Genomic DNA, 18,316 nt, shown 5'->3' with positions numbered 1-18,316 from the left:
GTCTAGCTCTTTCTCTCTGTTTACCTGTCTATATAAATAAAAAGCCACACCATGGAAATCCATCTCTTTGTGTTTGCCTGTATGTCTTGCTGCATAGCTATCCATCGATCTGTCTCTCTAAATAAAGAACAATAATCCCTGTCTGGACTGCACAGGTGAAAATAATAAAAAAAAAAAAAACAAGATGGTTCCAAAGGAACAGACAGCCTATCTGCTCACTTAACCACTTCACTGCCATTCTGGACTTGTACTTACCAAATATCCAGCGTTCTCCACTACAGGCAACTATATACAATCTCAGAGTGCTTTTAGACTTCTCAGCTTGCATTTCTTTCATCTGTTTTGAAAGATGGTATGTCATGCCCTTTCCTTTAGAAAACTATTTCATTTTTTTTGTGTCTAAGCAAATTTCCTAATATATATTTTTTTATTTTACATGAGTTTGTAATTTTGCTTCTCTAAAGCTGCATTACTGACATTTTAATGCTTGATTTGTAAGCTGCACTTAAAACCAACACAGTGTACTGCTTCAAAATGCTTTTTTTATCACTTTTCACAGTATCTCAAAAACTGTACTAAACCTTTACTATGTAATACAGAGTGGTTATTTCCTTTTTGACAAGTTTTTGTTTTTGTGGCATTTAATGTTATATATCACTTATTACTTCCACATGTCCTGACTTTTCGCAGCCTTTAAAATTTTGAACTGTGATTAGACTTAAAAGGGTTAGAAATGAACTCTAATGGCACCAAAACACTATAAACAGTAGAACTTTGGTAATGATTTAGATTATATTTGTTTGCTACATCCTTTAGTTTGCTTTTATATTACTAGTTATTGTAGGTTGCAATGAATTTTGCCACTGCATATTTATTAACTAGTTATGTAGAACTTAAGCTTTTAAATTCTTTTGGCCCAGACAGTGGCTGAAATGGGTTTTTAGTCTGCTGCCCCAATTAATAAACTTCAAATAAATCAGTGGCACAACATAAAGTTTATGCACTGAAATAATGTGCATTGTAACTCAGAAAATGCACTTACCTTTTTTATTTGGATTTTGCATTAAAACTAGATAAAGCAGCAATCAATTTTCATATTATTGAATTCACTTCTGTTGTCAAACTTTCAAATTGGCTTAAGGCAAAATGTGTTACATTTTAATTTTCATAAGAACATTTCAATTTCACTACTTTTGTTTCTTTTATTCAGAATGGAGAAAGATCAGCGATGCTAGTTAGCAGATGCATTAAGGCTTAACTGTCTATCTGAAGCTGTAATTTCTGAGGTATGTTCTGATTTGATTGGAATGTCTGCTGACTACTCATATGTTTACTGCAGTTTTACATTTTATTTTGATAGGCCTTGCTTTCTGGGTTGTTGATCTTATGTCCTGAAGATCCACTGAGATTCTTGGAAGAGAAGATCACGGAGTTAAGAATAAAAGGAATATATAGCTTAGAATGGTAAATAACGTAAAGTTTTTGCTTAAACAGTGAAATCAGAAATGGAATGCTATTTAACAGAATACCTTTTAGATTTGGTGCCATCTGTTGTTGCTGTTCAAGATTACTTCTTTACTGTACACAACCTTCTGCTGTTGTTCTTAATTGGTCATGGAAGCTAAAGTAATGGACTGTAGAGGTTTATATCACAAAGTATCAGTGATTTATATATTTTAATGAATTCAGCTTCCTGAGGAGCGTACATAAGCATCCATTGAAATGGGTAGTTAAAAACATAGATTATGATCTGGCCTCTGATTATAACCTACTTATTTTGTGCTCAAGACATGGATGAGTGGCACCCATGTTGAAGACACACAATATAGGGTTATGATCAGTGACCCGGAAATAAGCATTAAGTATTTTGCTGGCTTTCAGAGCCATAATGCACTTAGTGACCGCTTTCAGACAGTAGTAACACAAATACAGGTCTTACTCCAAGGGGAAATTGGTAGCAGAGTTTAGAAAGCTTAATTTCTGCATTAGGGATAGATTACTGGCATAGATAGCAGGCAGAAATGAAGTTGTTTAAACTCTGCCACTGTCGCTTGCCAGCCTTCACTGTTTGGATTTGGTGCCTGGTGATTTGATCTTAATCATTAAGCTTAGGGCATGCTTAACAATTGTTAAGATCATGTCTAATGCTACAGAAGCATTTAAGTAGTTTGTCTTTTTCCTGATATTGGAACGTAATCACTGTACTGTACTGTATACAGTACAAGATTTTTTCTCCTACAAAATGTTGGTTTACTTTTTATGACAGTTGGTCACCTCAGACAGAAGCAAACCAGCACTGCTGATGCAGTAGGGTCCTGATAAAAGAATGTTGTATTTTACAGTGATTCAAATTAGCTTCTGCTTTTGTGTGGTAACCCCAGAAAATATAGGCGAGAGGACCTAGAGCAGAATGTAGTAACGACCGAGATTCAGAAAGTACTCCTTCAGTGCAGATTAATAAAATTAATTTTACATAACGAGGAGAGTGGGATATACATCCCTTTATGTCTCTGCCACTGGGAAACATTTACTGAAAGCTCTTTCCATTTCCTGCAAAGACTAGCAGGCTGATTGGTGAATTTCAGAGCATGACTGAAATAGATGTTTCATCCTTCAGTGGAAAAATGCATTGTGGTAACGTGTATTTATTTACATATACTGACAACCTCAGTAAGAAATTCAGTCTATTCCATCTTAATTTTTTTAGATAGTGATACTAGCAATGCGGGTGATTCAGAAAGCAATTGCACATTGTTTTTGGTGCAGTTAGTTACATTTGGAGGAACCAATTATTAGCAGTAAAAAAAGGCTAACGAATCTAGCAGTTTCATTTTTCTTAACGATATATGAGAAAAAGGCTCTTAAGTTCATAGGTTCATAGGTTCATACTAGGCTATCTGCCCTAGGGCATTTATAACCCTAGCCAGAGTGTGTTTGGCTTTCGCCACCCATTTTAAATTAATTTTGCTATGCCCTTTTTCGAGGTTAGTATACTGTGCCTCTGTCTAACAGTGATACAGAAGTGATACCCGGGGTAAACCTATGATCTCCCATCCACTCATCAAGATTCCTCTTGAAGAGAGTCAATGAGGGACTCTGCCTAACCTGGACTGGGATTTTATTCCAGAGTGAAGGGAGCCTCTGGATTATGAATCTGTCCCTCCAGCATGTGCTATTTATGTCAGTGCTGAGGTTCAAGTCTCTCGAGCGCGTAGCTCGATGGGATTTGGATTTTCTGAGGTGCAGCATGTCCATTAATTCCGGGCTAGACATGGCTTTATACGTCAGGCACAGATCGCCTCTGAGTAGGCAGAGTAGAGCTGGAGTTTCTTTAACCGGGCAGCATATGGCATCTGTTTGAGCCCTTTGATCCTCTTGGTGAGGTACTTTTGGGGGTCTTTCCAGTTGCTGCAGGTGTCTGGTAAGGTACATCCCAAAAGGGGCATTGTACTCAATTATGGGCCTGATGAGGGATAAGTAAAGAGGCACGATGACCTCCCCTGATCTAGATGTGAATCCCTTCACGATTAGGTGGGCTATATAAAATGTTTTTCTAACCACTTTGGCTACGTGGTTGTCAAATGAGAGATTGCTATCAACTTGGGTCCCCAGGTCCCTAATTACTTCTTCTGTACTTAATGGATTACCACCTATGTGGTAATTTGTGGGCACTTTGTTTTTGCCAAAGGGATGACTATACACTTTTGGCGTTTAGCTTGAGGCCATGGCTCTGGCACCAGTTGTCTGTTTCTATGAGGCCCTTTTGGAGGATGCTTGTGTCGGCTGGAGAGTTGATTATGGCGCCCAGTTTGCAGTCATCTGCGAACTTGGTCAGCCACAGTCCTTCCGTGTTGGCCTGTACCTCCGAGAAATATATACCGAACAAGCGAGGTCCCAGGACTGAGCCTTGTGGGACGCCACTTGTAACTGGTTTGGAGTCTGACATGGCTCCAGCAATTCTAACCATGTGGGTTCTGTCCTTGAGCCAGTTTGTAACCCATCTAGTAACACAGGGGTTTATATTTAAGCTGGTGAGCTTATCTATAATGCCCGAGTGGGGTATTGTATCGAAGGCTTTTGCGAGGTCCAGGTAGGCTGTGTGGACCACCTTCCCCTCAACAATGGCTTTGGTGACTGTTTCAAAGAAATCAACCAGGTTTAAGAGGCAGGCTCTGCCCTTAACAAAGCCAAACTGGGTAGGATCCAGTGTCTGTAGGTCCCCAATATCTTTATTTATGAGGTCCATGATGATCCTTTCCATAGCTTTGCAGACCAAGCTAGTCAGGCTTATGGGGCGATAGTTTCCAGGATCCGTTGAGGCACCACCTTTGTGGAGAGGGACCACTGTTGCTGTACACCACTCTTTGGGTACATATCCTGTAGTAAGGCTGAGATTGAACAGTAGTTTTATGTTTGGGTGTAGCTCTTCTTGTAGTTCATGTAGGACGCACCCCGGGACACCGTCTGGTCCCATTGATGCTGTGTTTTTTGCTTTGGAGAGGGCAGCTCTTACCTGAGCATCTGAGATGTCAGGGGGGCAGCACTCTGCTGGGATAGATATTTGCCCTTTTGGTGGTGGGGGGGGAGTTTGCGCTGAACCTGTCAGCTAGGATGTTGGCAATGTCTGTGGGTTCGGTGTATTTTTTGTCATTTTGGACTAATTCTGAGCATGTCTGGGAATTCCCACCCAGGTTCCTAACATAACTAAAGAAAGCCTTGTGATTATCCTTAGTGTCCTGTGCAATTTTTCTCTCGAAGCTGGCCTTAGACAATTTTATGAGTGCCCGTAGTTTTTTGCTAATACTGATCAGAGATGCCTTCCCTTTTTGGGATTTTGCTCTATCATGTAGTAGCTTCTTCCTTCTGTTGTATAGTTTGTTTATGGCTGGGGTCCACCAGACAGGACGTCTGCCTTTGGAGGATTGGGTCTTGGTTTTATTTGGGATTGCATGATCCATGCATTCCTGAAGGTGTTCATAGAATGTGTTTATAAAGGATTCTGTGGTCTGGGCTGTATTTTCCACAGGCCCAGGGGCTTTGAAGGATGCCACCTCGGTTTTGAGGAGTGTGAAATTTGCTTTAGAGAAGTTTTTCACTGTGGTTTTCAGGGCAGGGGGTGGAGTCGGGATGTGAATATCCAGTGAGATTAGTTTATGGTGTGATCTTACCAGTGAGGGATACACTTCTGGTCTGGAGCACAGAGTCCCCATGTTGGTGATGATCAGGTCCAGTATGTTTTCCCCTCTTGTGGGAGTGGTAACAAGTTGTTCCATAGCATTTGAGTTTATAAATTCTAGGAACCTTTGGGCTAGGGTGTTGGAGCTAGAGTAATGCTCCACGTCTATGTTTGGGTAGTTGAAATCGCCCAATATAATGGTGTTTGGAGAGACCTTCATATTTTCCAGTGTTCTCAGGAAGGCCAAGTGGGGTTCCTGGGTTTGGGAGGGTGGTCTGTAGCAGGCTATAAACTGTAAGGCAGTTTTACCCACTGTTAGTTGCACATAGATAGTCTCTGATGCTTCGTGCTGTGCCACCAACCTGGAGGTGTGGGTATCTTTGATGAATATTGATACTCCCCCTCCTTTTGTGGTTCGGTCCAAGTTTTGGGGCCGAAAGACATGGTATAAGGTATAACCTGGTAGTGCTGGGGTGCTCTAGGGAGCCTTGAACCAGGTTTCTGTTACTGCACAGATATCGATGTTCTCCATGCTAAGGAGAGTTTTGAGTGCATGCATCTTGAGGTTTAGACTTCTGGTGTTGAGTAGCATTACTCTTAGTTTCTTATCCCTTGTGATACCTATGGAGGTGGGTTTGTCTTTTGAGCCTTGCCTAAAAAAGGCACTATGGGGGTAGCAAGAGCCTTTGCCAATATCCGAAAGCCCAGGGGTGACAGGTGCAAGCCATCCCTAGCGAAGCATCGTGGCTTGTCGAGCATGTCATCCCAGGCTGACAGGCATTGGATCCCCTTTGAATGACACCAATACTTAAGCCAATTGTTGAAATTGATCATCTTATCTTCATATTGTGGCATCATTCTTGGTGAAAGTAAGATGCTACTCAAGGTCAGGGTCATACAGGCCTGGGCTACATGCTCAGAGAGCTCCTCTATGTCTCTTTTCATGTAGTCCAGGGAGGTACGTCTCAGGTCATTCACACCAGCATGGACAATGACTGAGTCATATTTGTGCTTGCCTTGGAGTGACCTGAGTGCTTGTGTTATGTGGCGGATCCTAGCGCCTGACAGGCAGCTCCCCGTGACCTTCTCCTTAAGTAAATACTAGGCTAGCTGCCCTTGTGGTCATTTTAAGTCTAGCCAATTTCCCTCAAAGGTAAAAATGAAACCCTGTAGCTTGTGTCTGTGAGGTAGACACCTTAACCACTATGCCAACCCTTGTAACCTTAAAGTTCTACTTGTAACAAGATTATGTCACCCTAGATGGGACTCAAACCCACAATCCCTGGCTCAGGAGGCCAATGCCTTATCCATTAGGCCACTGAGGCCTCACTCATAAACTTATTTGTTAACTAGGTAGGCCCATGGGACATACAGTCCCTTTTCAGTAGTAACTGAAGAGCAATGGATGGATGGCTGAGGGAATCAAACCCTTACCACTAGAATTACAGCTCACAGCCTTAACTTTTACACCAACTGCCAGTTAATTTATAAGGGTAGCCAGAGTGGCTTGTCAGAATTCTGTTGTCAGAACTGCTCTGTTGAGTAAATTAGATTATTTATTTGTTTGTTTGTTTGTTTATTTATCTATTTATTTATTTATTTTAGCATACTAACATCTTCTTTTTCTATTGTATTGCAGTGCTATTTTATAAAGATTTTTTTTCAGTTTTAAAAGTTTTTGGTTAGGGCGGAAAGCAAACCTTTTGTTTCTTTTTGTGTGGCTTAAAGTGGATTAAGTGGTTGCAAATTGCGGAAAAGGATGGAAATTATTATTATTGCTTAAGGCAACGAAAGCACCAAATTTTCTTCTTGAGACATTTGCTAGGGCAGAATGCTATGTGAGTAAATTTTGATTTCCACACCGCACTCACCCTGACTCTCTTTCTATTATAGTCTTAAGTCCAGTGGCTCATGAGTTTTGTGTCCTACCTAATTATTTAAGCCTCTATTAACTGGATATGTTTGCTGGCCTGATGACCATTTTAGCTGCAACTTAACTTCAGAAGCTGCTCCTACTTCTGTCTCATATTACCACTAGTGATTGCTACAAGTTCATACTTAACGGCCCACCCCTTAACATAATTAAACTTCATTAGCCTTCTACATTCGTAGGTTATTACTAAGCAATTAATCATTGAGACTGTAGCCTAGCCACATCAGTTCTCACTGCTTACTACCCCATACCAAGAGGGTTTTTGGGGTGATACCAAGGATATATTTACTGTTATCCAATCATTCATCCAGACTGCATTTGCATCCGGTAAGGGAACCACTTTGTTAAATATTAAGGGGAGTCTATTACAGCAAAGAGGAATTATTTAAGTGAGGTATCTATTTTTATTTTATTTATTTATTTTATTTTACATTTGTTGACCGGGATAGTCCAACTGGATTCATGTCCATTTTCAGCGGAGGCCCGGGGAGAAAAGCTCCAAGGTAAGCAGATACAATAAAAACAATAAAAACACATTGCAAATATGGTATAGACAGAGAATACATAAGCAAACATGAGTAGACAAGTTCACAGGTCAGAGTTACCCCCTGGTGACAGTCAGGAGTAAGTTCAACAGTAATCTGATTAATAGATTTTTCACATTCTTGATGAGTGTTAGCCAGGCTTGTTGCAGTGGCAAAGCCAGTTTAGTGCCAGATGTTGCTTGAGTCTAGTTTTAAATGGGCCTATGGAGGAGAGCAAAGTAATATCAGCTGGAAGTGAGTTCCAGGCTCTGCCTGCAGAGTTTGCAAAGAGGGAATCACTGGCTGCATTGTTAATTTTGATTGTCTGAATTAGTAGACTGTTTGAAGATCGAAGCAGTCGTGGATTGTTGTAGGAGGTGATAAGATTTTTAAATGCTGGAGTATTATCTGGATTATAAAGGATTTTATTAGCCATAATCAGTAGGTTATATTAGATTAGACTGGGTAGTTCAAGCCACCCAAGCTGGTTAAGATTGATGCAGTGGGGTGTCCTAAAAGGCAGGCCAGCGGCAAACCTGGCAATGTCATTATAACAGGTCGAGTACAGTCTTGTTTAGATTAGAGAGTAGGTTGGATGCATATAGAAGTGTTGAACGTAGGTGAGAGCGAGCTATGGCAATTTTGGCTGGAGTGGTGAGGAGGGCTTTTATTCTGTAAAGTGACTCTAGTTTTTTATTGATGGTTTTGATCGATTGGTTTACATGTAGGTCGAATTTTAGGTTATTATCAATAATGACACCTAATAGTTTTGTAGAGGGGTCGGGGGAGATTATTGTGCCATCATTTGCATTTATGATAAAGGTAAAAGCAGCACACCTTTGTGTTGGTGAGAATAACATCATTTTAGTTTTTTTTGGGATTTAGTATCAATCGATGTTCAGAGAGCCAGTTTTCTATAGTATTAAAGGTGGACTGAGTAGCAGACCATAAATCTGTAGGAGATGTAGCTGAGCAAATCAGGGTGGAAGCAAACGAAGAGCTAGCAAGTATGGTAAATGCACAGGCCAGATAAACTTGTATGAAGACAAAACAGCCAGCACCAGGAAAAATGAAGCAGAAGGTGTTTATTATAACCAGACTGGTTTCAGCATATAGCTTTCCTCAGTGGTTTAACATGGTTGGCAGCACAAAAACTGCATTTATATGTAGTCCAGTAAATCAATAATGACATCATTTCCTGTCAAGAAAACATGATTAGGATTTGTAGTAGCACAAAAGTATACAGATTTCATACCAAACAATTTTCTATGGCTGATGAAGGAATATATGAGGATACATAAGAATAAAAATATAAGTTCTAAATACATTACTTATACATTAAACATTTTCCAAAATCTTATTAATAGCAATCCTGATATTAAAGCATGGTCATTTATTTTATATCCAGTAGCGTACACACAAGGTAATATAATAACATTTAATATGGAAGTAGTCAACATGCTTAAAGAAAAGGGATTAATATATTGTTATCAATTGCTAAACTCTGGAAAACCTCTGACAATAGACCAGATTAAACAGAAATTAAATATGGAAGACAGTTCGTGGTTACATGTACAAGAATTAAGACAGTATATATAAGCAAACAAGAAACAATGCAACCATCAATAAGACAAAATGTTCCTAACCTTATAGAACATATAATATTACTAACGAATCAACCCATTACTGGAAAGGGATACTTATCATCTATTTATAAAATAAACAAAAAAAATGCATAATAATAACAAAATATGGAATTATTATAGATCAGTTAATGGACATGTGCCAAATGACAGAGATAAAAAACAAATTCTTCTCTCTCCAAAGCAGACATCACTTTCATTACATTGGAGACTTTTTACATGGCAATTCATACACAGATCTTATGTAACCCCTCATAAAATGGAACTTATGTTTAAGAAAAATATTGGCTGCTGGAGATGTGATTTATCAATAAAAGCTGACTGGCAACATATGTTCTACGAATGCCATTTGATTAAACCATATTGGGATAAAATAAATTATTTTCTGCAAATGGTATTCAATGATAAATTCCAGATTTCCAAATCTATTATTTTGTTTAATGCACCTGTACCTGACTGTGTGCCAAGAACAAAATATGTAATCTTATGGACTCTCCTAGCTATTGCAAGGAAGAACATTACATCAAACTGGAAATCCAAAGCTTCTCCAACTTTTAAGCAATTCATGATTATGGTGTCAGCAGTATCGCAATTGGAAATGAACACTATTAAAGGAAGAACTGAAAGAACTACATCATTATACGTAGCATGGCAAAAAGTAACTGAAATACTGGAGAATAATGACTGCAGCAGATTATAATCAGGAAACAATTGTATAGAAAGTCAATTATATGTCAACAATAGACACCCTTGTAAATACTTTATTTTGGTTTTAATGTTTGATATCTGTTTAGAGGTTTTAGCCTACCTTTTTAAATAATTTGTAAATACTTCATTGTCATAAATAACCTGCATTCATGTTTTCTTGTTTTTGGAAATGAATAAAAATATTAAAAAAAAAAAAAGAAAACATGATTAAAAAATAGTGCAAAACAATTATATACAATAATAATGTGAAAAATAAAAGAATGTGCATAAAAAGCAAACAAAATGTAATGAAAATATATATTGCAATATTCCACTCAAAAAGTCACAAGCAAAAACCTACTATAGACAAATAAAAATATTATAATTTGTCGTTTAAACATGGTGGAAAAAGACCACCCAGTTTGACAATCCATTTCTTTTCCTTAATATTTAGTAGGTTATGCCACCCTGTTTTAAAGGATTTGTTTCCCAATATTCTATCTATGATAGTAAATGAAAATTTGACTGTATTATGAATTAAGCAATGTTTGTACAAGGCATTGGTCATTCTGGCATTCCTGATGTCCCCTAAATGTTCCAACATCCGGAATCTAAACTATCTGGATGTTTGTCCAATATAAAATGCTTGACAGGTACATGTGGCTAAATAGATGACCCAATCCGTTCCACAATTGGCAAAGCAATAGATGTCAAATAGTTTGCCTGTATTCTTGCTAGTGAAGTTCTTGGTCTTAAAGACATATTTGCAAAAGGAACAATGTCCACAGGGGTAACACCCAACTAGTTTCTCCCCTGACAAAGTCGTTTGGTGATAGATGACCTCCTGACGCATAATCTTTTTATAGTGTGAAAAATGGGAGCCTAGTGTTTTCCCCTTTTGGTATGAAAACTGACATCTATCACCCAACCAATCATCCAGTCGTGTGTTAGTTTTAAGTATATTCCAATGTTTATCAATAATCACAATGAGATGCCCAGTGTTCCTACCAAAGGTGGTAACCAACCTGAGAATATCCTGGTTATTCCTGGTATATTTATCTTTATATGTCAGGAGGCTGTCCCTTGGTTGGTTATGAGCCCATAATAATGCTGATTTTACATTGTGTTGGCTGTACCCCCTATTCAAAAATCTGTTTGTTAGATCCTGATGACAATGAGTAAGGTCCTGCTGTGAGGAACAAATTATCTTAATTCTGAGAAACTGGGATTTGGGAATGTTATTAATAATATGCTTAGGGTGGAGACTTGAGGCATGTAACAAACTATTATATTGGGGATACTTCCTATAGACCGTAATTCTTAAGGTGTGATCCGGTTTACGCTCTAAGTGTACATCAAGAAAGTTAATTTCATTAGCATTGTAGTTTACAATGAATTCTACCCCCCATTTGTTACAATTTAGATAATCAACAAATTCCTCAAGATATTCAATGCCCCCTCTTCATACAAGCCAACAATCGTCCAAGTAGCATCGCCAAATGTCAATCTCAGGTAGGTACAAATTGGATAAATCATTATAGATGATATGTTCCTCTACATACCCCATGTATAAATCAGCATAGATGGGAGCAAAAGATGCACCCATGGCTGTGCCCTGAATCTGCCAATAACATTGGTCTTGGAAATAAAACACATTTTTAGTGAGTACATGTTCAGCCATGCAAATTAGAAGAGTGTTAAAACCTGGCTGTAGATATTGATTTTGTTGAGCCAAAACTCCAATGCCATCAACCCAGCCCAATGGGGAATGCAGGTGTAGAGTGATTTAACATCCAATGTACACATTAACCAATCGGGTTCCAATTGAGAATCAGAGACTATTTGCAAAAATTCAGTCGTGTCTTTTAATCTGGCCCTAATGTGTGGTAATAAAGGTTTTAAATACTCAGTCAAAGAAACGGACAGAGGTTCTGTGAGTGAGCCAATTCCAGAAACAATCGGTCTACCAGGAGGTGTTTTGAAAGATTTATAAATTTTGGGCAATAGATATAAATATTGTTTACCTGGGTCCTGTACAATCAAATGAATTTTAGTTTTGGCAGTAATGATCCCTTCCTCGACTGCAGATTGTAGAAAATCATCTATATCCTTCATAAAGTTAGGAGTGGGGTCCAAGGGCATGTTCAAATAATGCTGAGAGTTAGACAACTGTCTAATTCCCTCTGCCCAGTAATAACTGGAGTCCATGACCACAACTGCCCCACCCTTATCCGCAGGAAGAATAATGATATCAGTATTAAATTTAAGGTCCTCTAAAGCCTGTTGTTCCTTTCTATTCAAATTCTGTCGCAGGATGTTCCCAGAGCCCAAATTATGATGTAAATCCTTTATGACAGCTTGCTGGAAAATGGCAACATGTTTATCCATTGGTGGATTGAAATTAGATGGTAAAAAACAGAATTCAGCGGATCGTTGAGAATGATCCTGTTGATCAAAAAATAATTTGAGGTTAATTTTTCTACAAAATGCCAAAATATCAGAAATGAATGTACTCTCATCCACAAAATAGCCAGGAATAAAACCAAGACCTTTATTTAACAGTGATTCTTTAATAGGTGTTAATACAAAACTGGATATGTTGTGCACATTAGAACAAACAGGATTCATTTCACAAAGGGCTGAAAAAGGTCCTCTAAGGTTTGTACCCCTGTGTTTACGCCCCCCCCCCCGTGTCTCCTGCCCCTAAAGGGAATTCTGGGCTACGATCTCTTTTGGAAACAAGAGAATCATTGTTGTGGGTGGTTTCTGTGTCGGTAGTAGAGGATTCCTCCCCCGAAGTTGTGCCCTGTGAGGTACCTTTTTTCAAAATAGACAGAGGCCTCTTTTTGCGTGTAAAATTGGAATTCCTGGGATTCCTAGTACCCTCAGTAAACCTGACACTTCTCTGTGATTCAAAATGTTTCCCTCTCTCATAATCTTCCACATCCCTGTAAAATTTGTGCAATTTCATCTCCTTTAAGCCATTCTCAAAGGCGATCAACTCCCTGGATAGTTTACTCAAATTTTCTTTAAAATTGGGTAAATGTTCATATTCTTTCAATTCATCACAAATTTCTTGTACATCACAAATATTGACCTGTATAGTCCTGTCATAATAGGAAGCTAATATGTTCACAAAGGACATGGAGGCATTCTGTTGTGCCAAATTCCATTCCTTTAATAGTGTTTCATCTGGTTTACCAACCAGGAGTTGTTGTTTTATTGTAAGACCTTTGGGGGTGATATTACGATTTTGCTAGTCTTTGAAAAGCCTGGAATGCCAAATATTGGTACGTAAGATTTTAACTTGCTTCCCTAGTTGAGTAAATAAGAGACTACAACTGCCAACTGGATCAGTTATATTATTTTGCTTGGAGCCATTGTTCAATTCTATTCCAAAGACTTGGATGTCTTCCTTGTCTGCACATAGCCCCTGAAGTAATTTGTTGAGATCCATGGCAATAGGTTGTCTAAAAGGCTAATGTCAAATGTGATGTAAATCTTCCCAGATGTGAGAAATTACACTGTAAAAAACACTGAAAGTGCAACTAATCCAGAGGGTGGATGGCCATGGTTCCCACTGAAAAGTAAATAAAATGATAGTATCAAATATGTATCACAGAGAAGTACCCAGATTCCACCAGAGGGTCCAGATGTCCCCAAATATACACTGTGAAGGATAATATCGTGAAAGTCAAAGTCCAAAATGCAAATCAATGTGAATACTTGAACCACACTTGATAAGGGGACCAGAATTCCGGAGCTGAGTGATAGTAATATGGCACCTGACCTGAACACAAAATTTACAAAACAGCCAATCACAAAAAATTTTTTTACAAAAAAATATGTGTAAGGGGGAACCTAGTCAATAGGCATATGTCCTCAATTGTGGATAGTAGACAAATACTGACTAATGCAAAAAGACCCTGATATCTGGTTCAAAACCTGTGTTGATGCAGTACTTGTACCCAGTGATAAAGATTAGTAATATTAAAAAACTGGATGACCAAAAAACTGATTGTATAAATTGTATGGGTTCACACACACACAGGAAATAGCCAGTAGTTAGTTACAAAAAAAACAACCGATAATTCTCAGACCAAAATGTATGTCTGCCCCAAAAAATTATAGGGCACCCAAGTCTGAATAATGATAACCTGACCAAATAAGATGTCAATAAGAATGCTAATGTTAGGAACCCAATAATAGTGGTATACTCCAATGTAAAAAAACAGATGGAGAGGAAATTTGTAAATAATGATACAGTACAATAAATCAATTACTGTATACTTCAAATGTGGAACCCAGTCAGAGCAAAAAATATAAGAACAAATGTATTACTCAAAGAAATGAGTATATATAGCTGTTAACAATTGGAAACTAGGAGAGTATTAAAAACTAAAATTATAATCTTTGTTATGAATATAAATTGTGTCAAACAAGTGAAAATGAACACATTTAACTGTCATTCATAAATATTACAGCAAATACTTTGAAAAGAGTCTCCCAGTTGGCATAAATGTAAGGTATGGTCTAATACAACCCCTATTGTCCCTAAAACAATGGTATATAGCTGGGATCCTAGAGTAGTTTAAAATAATAAAGTAAGCTTGGAAAACGCTATGTTTTTCCTTTGTGAATATCCATACACATCGATGAATTCAACCAATAAATATGAAGAGACTGATTCTTCTGATCGAGTCCTAAATAGGTGTGTACCAATATAAACACCTATTGTCCCCAAAGAACATATACAGACATCTACATAGATGTTATAATATAAATATACCAAGAATCAAATATGATTACCAATCAAGAGTGAAACAACGTTATGGTTTTGTTGTAAAAATTGGTAATTAGTTATCAATGCCAAAGCCCATAAGTGAACCGGGAATAAACCGGTGCATCTATAAAAAGAGACACAAAAAATATGTCCCTATTTGTAAAAAAATCATGAACACATTCCCTAGTGTCCCAAACATATATGTAGGTCCATATTGATGTCAAAAATGGAAAAAAAACAAAAACGATTGTTCAAAAGATGGAACGCTGATTTAGTTCTTCACAAGGAAAATGGTGGATGAATGTCACAGCTAACACCTTGGAAGAAACCAGAGATGAACCGCTGCATAAAAAAGGCGAATGCTTCCAAAATATATCCCTATTGGTAATAATCACTGTAAAGTTACCTTATTGTCCCGAACCAACATGTACATAGATCCACATAAACATAGGAATACTATCTTACAAGAATATCGCGCAATTACTGACCAGAATGGAGCCACTTGTTCAATTTGCAAAGTAGACACTGAAAATAAAATATACCAGCCCAAACATGTAGGGAAACAAAAAATCCGATCAAGATCAAAGGTTCCTACAGACGCTTGTGGTGTAATCCAATAGAAATGGCAAAACGATGGCAAGGCAATTGGTGCTTCAATCTGCCTTGGCGTATACGATATGTGCCGTTTAGCTGCAAAAGTTTACAAAGATCCATCACATACTAAGCGAATGAGTCCAAGGTGAAAATCACCTGACAGTAACAGTACCGGGCGATGAAGTCTTCACAGGAAAACCATGTAGATAAAACAGGACAGAAACAGGGTGAGGAATCCTCCTCTACCAAAAACCAAACCACACCACAAAATGGTTACTGCTTCAAAAGTTCCAAAACCAACAGCCAGCTAGGAAACAATGCAAGCAAATGAAGAGCTAGCAAGTACGGTAGATGCACAGGCCAGAGAAACTTATACCAATAAAGCAATAATGACATCATTTCCTGTCAAGAAAACATGATTAAAAAATAGTGCAAAACAATTATAGACAATAATAATGTGAAAAATAAAAGAATGTGCATAAAAAGCAAACAAAATGTAATTTTCCATTCCTAGCTTGCCTGTATTTAACATGATCTTGGGGGTCTTTAGTAGGGCGCCATAGAGCACAAAATTTGTTTCTACTGGTAATTTTTAGTCAAGACTCTTTAGAAAGCCATGGTGCAGTTTTTGCTTTTGTTCTATTTGAACGGGCAGGTGCATGCAAATCAAGGATTTTAAGAAATTTGTTGTTAAAATATGCAACTGCCTCCTCTAAGGGGAGGTGTTTTAGAATACACCAATTACAGAGTTAAGTTCCTGTTGGAATTTGGCAGGGTGAAAGTCTTTTTTGTTTCTAACTTTTCTGAGTAAAAGTTGTTGGGCATTAATGGCTTTTTGCTTAACTATATAAGTGAGCTAGTTGTCACTTAGGTCATTGGGGAGGGTACCAGCGGCATACAGTTGGGGTTACTATTTACAAGTACCCAGTTGAGTATGCTTTCTTTTTGGTTGGGTTTATCTAGCCTGGTAGGGGTGGTTATGATTTCTGCAAGTGCGTGCAGGTTATTATGGGGTAGATGGGGATTCTGAGGAACAGGTGCCCCAGTCTATGTTAAAATCTCCGAGTAGTAGGGTTTCTTGGGGGTAATGACATGATAACGAGTGTAGGGTATCTTCAAGTGTGGCTATATTATTACCTGGAGGAATATACATGCAGATGATGTTGATGCATTTACTTTTGTTAAGTTGCAATCTAGTGGCAAGAATTTCGGAGTTATTAATCTGAGGTGGTTGAGTAACATCTATGGTCACATTCAACTCAGATTTGTAGAGTATAGCTACCCCACCCCCCCTGCCTGGAAACACGATCCAGCCTGTGTATGTTATACCCAGGTGGTAATACTTCATTGTTGGTAGTGTTAGGTTTTAACCAGGTTTCAGATAGAGAATATCAGGGGAGTGGACAGCCAGGAGTGCATGCAGTTCATGTACCTTGTTATTAATGCTTCTAATATTGAGATGACAGGCCAGGAGAGAGTTAGTTGTTCTATTGATTATAGTTTTATAGCTTAGGTTACAAGTAGAGGGGGTATATATATCAGAAGTGGATGGACCAGTGTTGGGGTGAATATCCCCACCGAGTGTTAGGCTAGGTCGGTGCTTAGTGATAAGCTTCAGGAGTTTGTAGTATTGTCTAGATCTAGGGTTAATGTGCCAGGGGTTGATATGCTGAAAGAGTGAACAAGATGTTGAGTTGGACCCATTATTATTAGCATGGTTGAAGGTGGGATAGTTTACAGCTGGGGTGATAGTATGGCCTTTTGGGTACTGATAATCAATGAGAAACTGGTTTTCATACTAGGTGAGTAAGCAAGTGGCCAGCAGAATGGGTAGTAAAGAGGAGTATAGCATTATTTGAGGAGGGGTATAGTAGTTAGGATCTGTTGTTTGTATGGCACAACAGCAGAAGATCTGATGGTGAATTCAGAGGTAATAGAGTAGGTGGAGAAAGTATGTTAGGTGAAAGCTGATGTTATAACAGGGGGTGTAGCTGAGTAACTGTAAATTTAATGGTACTGGGGGAGGGTGGAATTTGGGGCAGGGAGGGGCACAAAGTGAGCCCGTGCAGGGTGAGTGCAAGTGGAGCAGGGCTAACACTGCCGCTCAGGAAAGCGAGCAGGGCTAACACTGACTTCAAGTGGTTTCTTAGGCTTCCTGGAGCCGTATGGTATGTATTTAGTGTTAACTTAATGGCTGTGATCTATCCTGCCAGCATATTCAGTTATTGTTACAATGAAAGTTAAGTTTTTTAGTATGACTGCTCATGGTGTTGCTGGTTTTACAAATAAGAAGGAGGTCACTCAAAATGGTCTTTTGAGACTTTGTAGGCAAGGCAAAGGGCACTTCTAAGTAGTCTATATGAGAGACAGAAAAGATATAAGCTTTAAGGCATTCTGCATAGATAATTGAGCTGAAACCCTTGATCTTCTTGATGGGAAAATGTTGGGGTCCTTCAGATTGGATCATGTGTCTAGTTAGGTGTGTACCATGGGGAGCATTGTACTCCAATATGGGCCTGATAAAGGAGAAGGAATAGAGAGTCATGGCAATAGCTGGGCTAAACAGAAGGGTTTTCTAACAACTGTGATGACTTGATGGTTGAAGGACAGCCCATTATCAGCAAATGTGCTCAGGTTTCTGATAACTGTGTCTGCTTTTAGTAGGTTCCATTTAATGTAGAATGACCGTGGGTGTTACTGTTTGCCAAACAATATGATACTATACTTTTTAGCAATTAGCTTGAGAGCATAGTCATGGCACCATTCGTTCATGTATGTTGATCCTTGCTGTAGGATCTAGGAGTCCCCTGGGAAGTTGACAATGGTTCCAAGATTACAATCTTCAACACGCTTGGTCAGCCAGAGGTCTTTGACATCAGCTGTGATGTCAACAAATTAAAAAAACAAACCGGAACAGCCCCAGTACAGAGCCTTGGAGGACACCATTGGTCACACACCTTTTCAAGGAGAGTGCAT

At 38.6% G+C, this 18,316-nt stretch overlaps 1 protein-coding gene across 1 annotated transcript in view; it reads left to right on the top strand.

Annotated features, from left to right (window-relative positions):
- FBXL13 (F-box and leucine rich repeat protein 13) overlaps positions 1-18,316 on the top strand; it is a 2,081,262-nt gene that overhangs the window by 126,743 nt on the left and 1,936,203 nt on the right. Inside the window, exon 2 of the mRNA XM_044088512.1 lies at positions 1,361-1,464. Within this exon, the coding sequence (XP_043944447.1) occupies positions 1,361-1,464 (104 nt within the window). The remainder of the gene's footprint in view (positions 1-1,360; positions 1,465-18,316) is intronic.

The sequence above is a fragment of the Protopterus annectens genome, chromosome 11.part0 (assembly GCF_019279795.1).
Source record: "Protopterus annectens isolate FY-2018-M chromosome 11.part0, PAN1.0, whole genome shotgun sequence".
Lineage (NCBI taxonomy): Eukaryota > Metazoa > Chordata > Ceratodontiformes > Protopteridae > Protopterus > Protopterus annectens.
This window is presented reverse-complemented; position numbering and strand designations above follow the sequence as displayed.